General features: G+C 35.7%; 1 protein-coding gene across 1 annotated transcript; it reads left to right on the top strand.

Annotated features, from left to right (window-relative positions):
- Positions 1 to 3,321: 3,321 nt before the first annotated feature.
- LOC135680989 (uncharacterized) lies at positions 3,322 to 5,770 on the top strand. The gene has a single exon (XM_089113697.1). The coding sequence runs from the start codon at positions 4,430 to 4,432 to the stop codon at positions 5,609 to 5,611; it is 1,182 nt and encodes a 393-aa protein (XP_088969823.1). The 5' UTR covers positions 3,322 to 4,429; the 3' UTR covers positions 5,612 to 5,770.
- The last annotated feature ends 6,983 nt before the right edge of the window (positions 5,771 to 12,753 follow it).

Raw genomic sequence — 12,753 nt, forward strand, 5'->3', positions numbered from 1 at the left:
AAAAGCCCCGAGTCCTGACTGCCAAATTAAAAGCCCCGAATCCTGACGGCCAAATGGACAGCACCGATGCCCAGCACCCCCGACCCAAAGATTTTAACCTAAAAAAATCATTTGATATACCTTTAGGCTGTAGATGAATCTCCTTATAAAACTTACATTTCTAGCCGAAAATGGCACCATTGTAGGTCTCAAAAACAACTGATTCATGTTTACGAAATAAGATTTGGAGGAACCCTATAATTTGGGCGGAGGAGAAGGCTAAAACTTTGACTCAACTAAGAGGCGAATAACTTCATCAAGTGTTGAAAACAAACTGGTCTCGATATTGAAAATATAAGTGCAGAATTGTTACAGAAATATCCGCTCCACAAAACATAGTAGCGGACAGGAAGCTTGAAAAAAGGAGACTTGCAACGAGAAAGAGTGGGTCTTTATAAAAAAAGAAAGATAAAATTCAATGAGAAGGTAGAATGATGAAAGGAAAGGGAAAATTGAAAAAAAGAGAAAAGGAGCAAAAAAATTAAGGCTTCAACAATCTGGCAGTTAATGAATATGACGTCACATTTGTTTTTAGACCAACGCCTTCAGGCAAGATTCGTATACAATAAATCTGACGTCATAAACGCCGTTGGTTGCTATAAAAAGGGAGTGCATAGGAAACTTGATTATTTCGTGAAGATTATAGCAATCTAACCAGTGTTCTTCAGCAGCCTGCAGTGTTCTGCATTACTCTTACAAGCTGACATTGCTAATGTGGATATTGGTAAGCTGCATTCAGTATTGTGATTCAATTCAGGTTCATTTGAGGTCATTTCAGTATTAATTTCTAACAATTAAGCCTATTTATTCTTCCAAAACTCCTTTAGAAGAGATCATAACAACCCTTCAGATAGGGTGTCTGTTTAAAAAGGCAGAGAGATATGTGGGGGGGGGGGGGGAAGGTCTAGTTGAAGAAAATTCCAAACGAAAGTCTAGGTGATGCAAAATGTTATTATACAAGAATCTCATTCTACAAAGCAAACTTCAAAGATTTTGTTGCGTTTTAAAAGCAGAAGATTTGAAATGGAACTTATTTTTCTTCAATCCCACCTTCGCCTTAAATAATATTAAATTCAAGCTTAGTGGTGTTTCCAATCTCTCTCCATCTACTTTCGAAAACAATTCTCATAACTTCTGAAAACATATTTTGTAAATCATACAAACGACAACATGTCTAGTCCACGTTGCATAGTACAGATTATTTATGGGGAGGATTTTCAAAGGTGCTGATAGATTCAAGCATGATAGGAAGAAGGGTAAAGATTTTTGTTAAACGAGATCCAACGTGATTTGATATCATGTACTTATTTCGCTGCAAGCATTGCATGAATCTTCGTGAATGCATTTATGAAAGAGCAGTTGATGCACAGCAATATGTGAACAGTTTCTGCTTACCTATATTCATAGCTAGGCATGCCAATGCAAACCACTCTGTTGAACGTCACTCACATGGAGGCTTTATAAGACAGGGCTCTATTTTCTTTTTGGGTCAGAAGAACCTTGAGACTTGTGCTTTGACCTGATAGCAAAAGTCTCACTTCATCTCATTCCTTCTTTCGTGGATGGATTTTTCCCTGTCAAGAAAGCAACCAAAAGTTTCATTTCAATTTTTACAGCCATTTTAAAATCAATAAGAAAAGCTTACCGTTTGCCATAACACAGTTCATTTCAATTCATAAGGCAAATTTTATCATAAAATAAAAAGCAACTGGCCTGATATTGTTACAAAATCTACACATTATTTCACTTCATCTACATGCTTGACAATCGATGTTAATCCCTTGTTGAAGCAAACACCACATTCATAATTGCACTGTCTTGTAAAATGGTGGCTAACGCTCTCTGTAACTTTGATTGTAGCAGCGGTGTCACAAATTTTGGTGCCTTCAAAATCATTTCACAGGTCAGGTTTCTTGTCCTTTCGGCGACCAAAAACCCAAAAAACCTAGAGAAGAAGAACGAGCCCATTATATAGTTAATCTGCACTTCATGAGCTGAGAAAAATAGTGGACGTTGGATATCATCCTAATTAAAAAAATTACTGATTTAATTACAATTAAAGTTAACAATTTTGCCGGATCTTGTGCATGGTCTGGCAAGTGCTTTGCGATAAAGTTATTTCAGTATTTTAAAATTCTTTTATCGATTGAATTGATCACTGGTGTGAAGAACAGGGTGTTTTTAAAGTACAAGGATCCATCCAGTTCCACAACTTGGAAACTTCCTGTTTTCCAATGCCGGTATAGCATCAAGAAGCATTAAACAGCGACAAAAACAATAATCTTATTCCTGTCTAGATAACGTGAAAGAAATATCATTCAAAGACTGAAATTCAAACAGAAGGCTACTGGATTAAGCTGCTGCAAGAAAGTTGGTGCATGGTTAAAGCTTTGAATTCCCAATTCATTTACATTAATTCATCAAATCAAAGATGAAGATTTGAAAAATTTATAAAAGAAACATTTTGTTGTAGATTAATGCAGATCTCTTTGGCTTGCATCTCGCAAAGAAAGACATAACTCAAATCTGTTTCTTTTGGTTTTTTCTTTGGCTCAATTACAATATATGTTAAAAGAGTAAAGGAAAAAATAAAAGTCATTTGAATTTTTTGAAGTAAAGACTACTGTTTACTGTCATTCATGAATTGTTTCACGAGCTGTGAATGGTTTGGTATGAAGAACAGCACGGTTCTAAGTTGCTACTTTCAATTTTCTTATTATGTTTTATGCTTAAAGTGATCATCAGGCAACTCCTATATTACTCTTTCTAAAAGCTTCATGTAAGGATATTTTGCAACATGCTTATTATGAGAATTCCTCTAAACATTCTGTCTAGTGTCCAGTCTTTATGTGCTTGCTTAGTGGAATCGTTAGCAACAATACGGTTTTAATTAAGATGCTCTGTTGTCTGTTTGTCTTTTTCTCATTTCTGCTGGACGTACTGTTACTTTGGAAAAAGAGAGATAAGAAATGGCATAATTCACAAACTTTTAAAGAATTTTAAGAAAAAGTAGACACAGAAGGACTTTAACTTACAATAAAAGAGGTCTGATATTCATTAACAAATTAAAAAAATAGGTATTCAAGAGGTGAGTGCAAGCATTGACAAAAAGTTGCATCACAGAAAGGGAAAAATAAACTTTTGGACAACAACATCAATAGGGTTTTCAAAATTGAAGAAAATGAGAAAAAAAATTGAAGGAGTGCATTCGGTAGCTTTTGCAAATTGAGCCAATCTCTAAAGACTTTAATAGCTCAAGCAAAAACGCTCTTCAACGAGAGGTAAAATGTGATTCCGATTCATAGGAGAAAGGAAAAAGGGAATGAAAAAAGGAGGGAACGTAGGACGGTAGCAATAAAAAGTAAAGGCAGAAAGATAAATTGAATCTGAGGGAAATGTCAGTAAGAGAGTATTGGATTCAAGGAAATTGAGAACAGGGAAGATTGACTGAAAGGAAGAGAGAAAAACAAGGCTAGAGTTAAAAGACACTAGACTGGTCTTTGCTAAGATTAAATCCTTAGGCACTTAATGTCTTCATCAATCAGGTCCATAATGAATTTGACATCACACTCGTTTTTAAGAACAACAACTAAAAGTAATATATCACGTATACAATCAATCTGACGTCACAAATGGTTTTGATTGCTATAAAAGGGGATGCGTACAGCAAGAGATTACTTGGCGAAGAGTATCGTTATCTAAGCGGTGTTCTTCAGCAATCTTCTACAAGTTGTGAATATAGTTTGTACAAAAAATCTACGTGTATCTACGTGAGCTGTTGTTGGTGATTTGTGCGTTACTAACATCGGATTATGATCAACATGTCGTTGAAAAGTGAAGAGAAAACGGCCGGTGGGGACTCGACTTTGGTGAAGGAGCTAATAAGTGAACTGGAGACGTCGAAGAAGGAAGCGAGCAAGCTAAAAGAACTGAACGGAGTTTTGGTGAAGTGAGTGCAAATTGTCGATTCTTCATAAAGTTTAATATCTTTTTGCTTTTAACGAAATAATTTTGAAAGTATTGAACGAGGATCAAGATACATTTTATCCTAAGTTTCTTTGCCTTAATGTGAAACCTCAACTGCAAGTAAATGTTTTCTGTCGAGCATCGACAACAAAAAATTATATATGTTCCTTTTTTTATTCCAGAAAATCCAAGGAGCGAGAAAGAGCATTTAAGTTAGAGAAGGATCAGTGCAAAATGGAGGTAAGCATGGTTTACAAATACAGTTTCTTATAAGAAAATGATACCAAAAACTTTCATTAATACTCCAGGTTCCTATAGAGCTTAATGTTTTACTTTTGCTGTATCGATAAACGATTTCCAAGGAATCTTTTAGACAAAAAATAATTTTGGATATATTTTCTGATCCTAGATAAATGATCTTAAAATGCAAATGAGTGGCTTGACGGAAGTACTAAACTATCAACAAGACATGGCGGATGAGTTGGTACAACGTGAGCCAGAGAAAGTCAAGAAATTAAAACGTCAGAAGAAGGAATTGACTGACAAGTGTGAAGAGAAGGAGAAACAGCTGGAGGAATTGAAAAAGAAGTTTCAGGAAATGGAAGTTGCCTTTGAAAGCAAGGAAACCGAAAACAAAGAAACCAAAGAGGCAATGCTGGAATTGAAAGGCGAAAACATCAAACTTCTCAGTGGAAATTTTCTACTTGAAGGTCGTCTTGAAGAGATAGAGAATAACCTTTTCAAAAAAGAAGACGAAATTTCGGATCTCAAACATCAGATAGAAGAGCTTAAAAACAAAATGCAAAAAGACCAGACATGCATTGCTCAACAAGCATCAATCATTTGTAACCAAGAGGCAAAGATCGAGCAGATGGAGATTGATGCAGTCAAAAAGGGTCTGAGAATATGGGAGCTCAAGCATGAAATGAAGGAAGCCAACACCAAAATGACAAAAGAAGTGGCTGAAATTACTGTAAAGAACGTCATCAGGGAAGCAGGAGACAAGGCTCGAATTTTGAATCTGGAAAACAAAAATATCTCACTCAAGTCAGAAATTGAATCTTTGATGCAGAAAACAGAAAGGCTGGAGAAATTAATTACCGAGCTGCAGGACAATGCACAAAACATGGCAGCCACAGCTGAATCAAAGATCAGGGAAATGGCTGACGAAATTCAAGAAGCCACTAAGAGTGCGGAAACTTCAGAAAAGAGAGCAAACGAGCTTGAATCATGTCTCAACGAGACTACTGAATCATTGGCAAATGCTACGGAGCAAATCGAAGTCAAAATACAAGAAAAAGATGCCCTTCTTGTCAGCCTGAAGGAGAAGGACCAGGCTTTGAAGTGGCAGCTCCGTGAAAACAAGCAAATGAGGTATGAGATTGACATTCAAGACATGAGGATCGAAAACATGGCAGCGAGGCTTAAAAACATTGCACAGATTTGCTTTGATACACCAGAGCTTAATGGGGACAGTGAGGAGAGGTTGGATCAAATGATCGAAAGAATACAAGGGATGCAGGAAACATTGGCAAAAGTGGAAGTGAAAAAGAAGCCTTTTGTGAAAAGACTTTTTAAAAGATTTCGTAGTGCAAACAGACTTTAACAAATATAAGACAACGTTAACATCTATATAGTATTTAAACTTTTTTCTAAGTATTGTAATTGATTAAAATTTTGTTTGGAAAAAAAGATTTTCTTTGAAAAAGTTTTGTATATTTTTGTCTCTCTCTTTCTGGCACAGTGTGGATATTGCTAAGCTGCATTCACTATTGGGATTCAATTCAGTTTCGTTTGAGGTCGTTTCAGTATTATTTTCTAACAATCAAGTATATTTATTCTTCCAAAACTCCTTTGGAAAAGATCATAACAACGCTTCAAACACGGTGTCTGTTTAAAAAGGCAGAGAGATATGTGGAGGGGGGGGGGGGAATGGTCTAGTTGAAGAAAATTCCAAACGAAAGTCTAGGAGATGCAAAATGTTATTATACAAGAATCTGATTCTACAAAGCAAACTTCAAATATTTTGTTGCGTTTTAAAAGCAGAAGACTTGAAATGGAACTTATTTTTTCTTCAATGCCACCTTCGCTTTGAACAACATTAAATTCAAGCTTAGTGGTGTTTCCAATTTTTTCCCTGCTTCCTTCTGATACCGAAAACAATTTTAATAGCTTCTGAAAACATATTTTGGAGATCATACAAACAACAACAAATTTCTAGTTCCTGTTGCATAGTACAGATTATTTATGGGGAGGATTTTCAAAGGTGCTGATAGATTCAAGCATGATAGGAAGAAGGGTAAAGATTTTTGTTAAACGGGATCCGATGTGATTTGATATCATGTAACTATTTCGCTGCAAGTATTGCATAAGGTTTCGTGAATGCATTTATGAAAGAGCAGTTGATGCACAGCAATATGTAAACAATGTCTGCTTACCTATATACATAGCTAGTCATTCCAAGATTACCCAATCTGTTGAATGCTACTCAAACGGAGGCCACATCAAATAGGGCTCTATTTCCTTTCGGGTCAGACGATGCTGAAGACTTGTGCTTTGACCTGATAGCAAAAGTTTCACTTCATCTCTATCCTTCTTTCGTGGATGGATTTTTCCCTGTCAATAGAGCAACCAAAAGATTCATTGCAATTTTTACAGCCATTTTAAAATCAATAAGAAAAGCTTACCGTTTGCCATAACACAGTTCAATTCAATTCAAAAGGCAATTTTTATCACAAAACCGAAATCAACTTGCCTGATATTGTTACAAAATCTACACATTATTTCACTTCATCTACATGCTTGACAATCGATGTTAATCCCTTGTTGAAGCAAACACCACATTCATAATTGCACTGTCTTGTAAAATGGTGGCTAACGCTCTCTGTAACTTTGATTGTAGCAGCGGTGTCACAAATTTTGGTGCCTTCAAAATCATTTCACAGGTCAGGTTTCTTGTCCTTTCGGCGACCAAAAACCCAAAAAACCTAGAGAAGAAGAACGAGCCCATTATATAGTTAATCTGCACTTCATGAGCTGAGAAAAATAGTGGACGTTGGATAATTCCTGTCTAGATAACGTGAAAGAAATATCATTCAAAGACTGAAATTCAAACAGAAGGCTACTGGATTAAGCTGCTGCAAGAAAGTTGGTGCATGGTTAAAGCTTTGAATTCCCAATTCATTTACATTAATTCATCAAATCAAAGATGAATATTTGAAAAATTTATAAAAGAAACATTTTGTTGTAGATTAATGCAGATCTCTTTGGCTTGCATCTCGCAAAGAAAGACATAACTCAAATCTGTTTCTTTTGAATTTTTCTTTGGCTCAATTACAATATATGTTAAAAGAGTAAAGGAAAAAATAAAAGTCATTTGAATTTTTTGAAGTAAAGACTACTGTTTACTGTCATTCATGAATTGTTTCACGAGCTGTGAATGGTTTGGTATGAAGAACAGCACGGTTCTAAGTTGCTACTTTCAATTTTCTTATTATGTTTTATGCTTAAAGTGATCATCAGGCAACTCCTATATTACTCTTTCTAAAAGCTTCATGTAAGGATATTTTGCAACATGCTTATTATGAGAATTCATCTAAACATTCTGTCTAGTGTCCAGTCTTTATGTGCTTGCTTAGTGGAATCGTTAGCAACAATACGGTTTATATTAAGATGCGCTGCTCTCTGTTTGTCTTTTTCTGATATCTGCTGGACGTACTGTTAGTTTGGAAAAAGGGAGATAAGAATTGGCATAATTCACTACCTTTTAATGAGTTTTATGAAAAAGTAGACACAGAAGGACTTTAACTTACAATAAAAGAGGTCTGATATTCATTAACAAATTTAAAAAATAGGTAATAAAGAGGTGAGTGCAAGCATTGACAAAAAGTTGCATCACAGAAAGGGAAAAATAAACTTTTGGACAACAGCATCAATAGAGTTTTCAAAATTGAAGCAAATAAGAAAAAGTTTAGAGGAGCAAGCAAAAAGGCTCTTTAACGAGAGGTAAAATGTGATTCCGATTCGTAGGAGAAAGAAAAAATGGAATGAAAAAAGAGGGAACGTAGGACGGTAGCAATAAAGAGTAAAGGCAGAAAGATAAATTGAATCTGAGGGCAATTTCAGTAAGAGAGCATTGGATTCAAAGAAATTGAGAACAGGGAAGATTGACTGAAAGCAAAAGAGAAAAACAAGGCTAGAGTTAAAAGACACTAGACTGGTCTCTGCTAAGATTAAATCCTTAGGAACTTAATGTCTTCATCAATCAGGTCCTTAATGAATTTGACATCACACTCGTTTTTAAGACCAACAACTAAAAGTAATATATCACGTATACAATCAATCTGACGTCACAAACGGTTTTGATTGCTATAAAAGGGGATGTGTACAGCAAGAGATTACTTGGCGAAGAGTATCGTTATCTAAGCGGTGTTCTTCAGCAATCTTCTACAAGTTGTGAATATAGTTTGTACAAGAGATCTACAGGTATCTACTTGAACTGTTGTTGGTGATTTGTGCGTTACTTACATCGGATTATGATCAACATGTCGTTGAAAAGTGAAGAGAAAACGGCCGGTGGTGACTCGACTTTGGTGAAGGAGCTAATGAGCGAACTGGAGACGTCGAAGAAAGAAGCGAGCAAGCTAAAAGAACTGAACGGAGTTTTGGTGAAGTGAGTGATAATACATCTTTCTAATTAAAATACAGTGATTAAAATAAACTAATTCAAATAAAGTTTAATATCTGTTTGCTTTTACGAAATAATTTTGAAAGTATTGAACGAGGATCAAGATACATTTTTATCCTAAGTGTCTTTGCCTTAATGTGAAACCTCAACTGCAAGTAAATGTTTTCTGTCGAGCATCGACAACAAAAAATTATATGAGTTCCTTTTTTTATTCCAGAAAATCCAAGGAGCGAGAGAGAGCATTTAAGTTAGAGAAGGATCAGTGCAAAATGGAGGTAAGCATGGTTTACAAATACAGTTTCTTATAAGAAAATGATACCAAAAACTTTCATTAATACTTCATGTTCCTATAGAGCTTAATGTTTTACTTTTGCTGTATCGATAAACGATTTCCAAGGAATCTTTTAGACGACAAATAATTTTGGATATATTTTCTGATCCTAGATAAATGATCTTAAAATGCAAATGAGTGGCTTGACGGAAGTACTAAACTATCAACAAGACATGGCGGATGAGTTGGTACAACGCGAGCCAGAGAAAGTCAAGAAATTGAAACGTCAGAAAAAGGAGTTGACTGACAAGTGTCAAGAGAAGGAGAAGCAGTTAGAAGGAATGAAGAAAAGTTTACAAGAAATGAAAGTTGCCTTTGGAAGCAAGAAAACCGAAAACAAAGAAATCAAAGAGGCAATGCTGGAATTGAAAGGCGAAAACATCAAACTTCTCAGTGAAAATTCTCTACTTGAAGGTCGTCTTGAAGAGAAAGAAAATAACCTTTTCAAAAAAGAAGACAAAATTTCGGATCTCAAACATCAGATGGAAGAGCTTAAAAACAAAATGCAAAATGACCAGACATGCATTGCTCGACAAGCATCGATCATTTCTAACCAGGAGGCAACGATCGAGCAGATGGAGATTGATGCAGTCAAAAAGGATCTGAGAATATGGGAGCTTAAGCATGATATGAAGGAAACCAACACCAAAGTGATAAAAGAAGTGGCTGAAATTACTGTAAAGAACGTCATCAGAAAAGAAGGGGACGAAGCTCGAAGTTTGAATCTGGAAAACACAAATGTCAAACTCAGGTCAGAAATTGAATCTTTGATGCAGAAGACAAAAAGGCTGGAGAAATTAGTTACCGAGCTGCAGGACAATGCACAAAACATGGCAGCCACAGCTGAATCAAACATTAGAGAAATGGCCGACGAAATTCAAGAAGCCACTAAGAGGGCGGAAACTTCAGAAAGGAGGGCAAACGAGCTTGAATCATGTCTTAACGAGACTACTGAATCATTGGCAAATGCTATGGAGCAAATCGAAATCACAATACAAGAAAAAGATGCCCTTCTTGTCAGCCTGAAGGAGAAGGACCAGACTTTGAAGTGGCAGCTCCGTGAAAACAAGCAAATGAGGTATGAGATTGACATTCAAGACATGAGGATCGAAAACATGGCAGCGAGGCTTAAAAACATTGCACAGATTTGCTTTGATACACCAGAGCTTAATGGGGACAGTGAGGAGAGGTTGGATCAAATGATCGAAAGAATACAAGGGATGAAGGAAACATTGGCAAAAGTGGAAGTGAAAAAGAAGCCTTTTGTTAAAAGACTTTTTAAAAGATTTCGCAGTGCAAACAGACTTTAACAAATATAAGACAACGTTAACATCCATATAGTATTTAAACTTTTTTCTAAGTATTGTAATTGATTAAAATTTTGTTTGGAAAAAAAGATCTTTTTTAAAAAAATTGTGTATATTTTTATGTCTCTCTCTTTCGGGCTCAGTGTGGATATTGCTAAGCTGCATTCACTATTGTGATTCAATTCAGGTTCATTTGAGGTCATTTCAGTATTAATTTCTAACAATTAAGCCTATTTATTCTTCCAAAACTCCTTTGGAAAAGATCATAACAACGCTTCAGATAGGGTGTCTGGTTAAAAAGGCAGAGAGATATGTGGGGGGGCTAGATGAAGAAAATTCCTAATGAAAGTTTAGGAAATGTTATTATACAAGAACCTCATTCTACAAAGCAAACTTCAAAGATTTTGTTGCGTTTTAAAAGCAGAAGACTCGAAATGGAACTTATTTTTTCTTCAATGCCACTTTTGCCTTGAATAATATTAAATTCAAGCTTAATGGTGTTTCCAATTTTCCCCCTTTTCCTTCTCATACCGAAAGCATTTTTCATAACTTCTGAAAACATATTTTGGAGATCATACAAACGACAACAAATATCTAGTTCCTGTTGCATAGTACAGATTGTTTATGGGGAGGATTTTCAAAGGTGCTGATAGATTCAACATGATAGGAAGAGGAGTAAAGATTTTTGTTAAACGAGACCCAATGTGATTTGATATCACGTAACTATTTCGCTGCAAGCATTGCATAAATCTTCGTGAATGCATTTATGAAAGAGCAGTTGATGCACAGCAATATGTAAACAATGTCTGCTTACCTGTATTCATAGCTAAGCATGCCAATGCAAACCACTCTGTTGAACGTCACTCACATGGAGGCTTTATAAGACATTCGGTAGCTTTTGCAAATTGAGCCAATCTCTAAAAACTTTAATAGCTCAAGCAAAAACGCTCTTTAACGAGAGTAAAATGTGATTCCAATTCATAGGAGAAAGAAAAAAGGGAATGAAAAAAGAGGGATTCAAAGAAATTGAGAACAGGGAAGATTGACTGAAAGGAAGAGAGAAAAACAAGGCTAGAGTTAAAGGACACTAGACTGGTCTCTGCTAAGATTAAATCCTTAGGCACTTAATGTCTTCATCAATCAGGCGCTTGATGAATTTGACATCACATTTGTTTTTAAGAACAACAACTAAAGGTAAGATATCACGTATACAATCAATCTGACGTCACAAACGGTTTTGATTGCTATAAAAGGGGATGCGTACAGCAAGAGATTACTTGGCGAAGAGTATCTTTATCTAAGCGGTGTTCTTCAGCAATCTTCTACAAGTTGTGAATATAGTTTGTACAAAAGATCTACGTGTATCTACGTGAGCTGTTGTTGGTGATTTGTGCGTTACTTACATCGGAAAATGATCAACATGTCGTTGAAAAGTGAAGAGAAAATGCCCGGTGGTGACTCGACTTTGGTGAAGTAGCTAATGAGCCAACTGGAGACGTCGAAGAAAGAAGCGAGCAAGCTCAAAGAACTGAATGGAGCTTTGGTAAAGTGAGTGCAAATTGTCGATTCTTTATAAAGTTTAATATCTTTTTGCTTTTTACGAAATAATTTTGAAAGTACTGAACGAGGATCAAGATACATTTTTATCCTAAGTTTCTTTGCCTTAATGTAAAACCTCAACTGCAAGTAAACGTTTTCTGTCGAGCATCGACAACAAAAAATTATATGAGTTCCTTTTTTTATTCCAGAAAATCCAAGGAGCGAGAGAGAGCATTTAAGTTAGAGAAGGATCAGTGCAAAATAGAGGTAAGCATGGTTTACAAATACAGTTTCTTATAAGAAAATGATACCAAAAACTTTCATTAATACTCCATGCTCCTATAGAGCTTAATGTTTTACTTTTGCTGTATCGATAAACGATTTCCAAGGAATCTTTTAGACGACAAATAATTTTGGATATATTTTCTGATCCTAGATAAATGATCTTAAAATGCAAATGAGTGGCTTGACGGAAGTACTAAACTATCAACAAGACATGGCGGATGAGTTGGTACAACGCGAGCCAGAGAAAGTCAGGAAATTGAAACGTCAGAAAAAGGAGTTGACTGACAAGTGTCAAGAGAAGGAGAAGCAGTTAGAAGGAATGAAGAAAAGTTTACAAGAAATGAAAGTTGCCTTTGGAAGCAAGAAAACCGAAAACAAAGAAATCAAAGAGGCAATGCTGGAATTGAAAGGCGAAAACATCAAACCTCTCAGTGAAAATTCCCTACTTGAAGGTCGTCTTGAAGAGATAGAAAATAACCTTTTCAAAAAAGAAGACGAAATTTCGGATCTCAAACATCAGATAGAAGAGCTTAAAAACAAAATGCAAAAAGACCAGACATGCATTGCTCGACAAGCATCGATCATTTCTAACCAGGAGG

This window comes from Rhopilema esculentum, chromosome 18 (assembly GCF_057945365.1).
Source record: "Rhopilema esculentum isolate cy_ngs chromosome 18, ASM5794536v1, whole genome shotgun sequence".
Classification (NCBI taxonomy): domain Eukaryota; kingdom Metazoa; phylum Cnidaria; class Scyphozoa; order Rhizostomeae; family Rhizostomatidae; genus Rhopilema; species Rhopilema esculentum.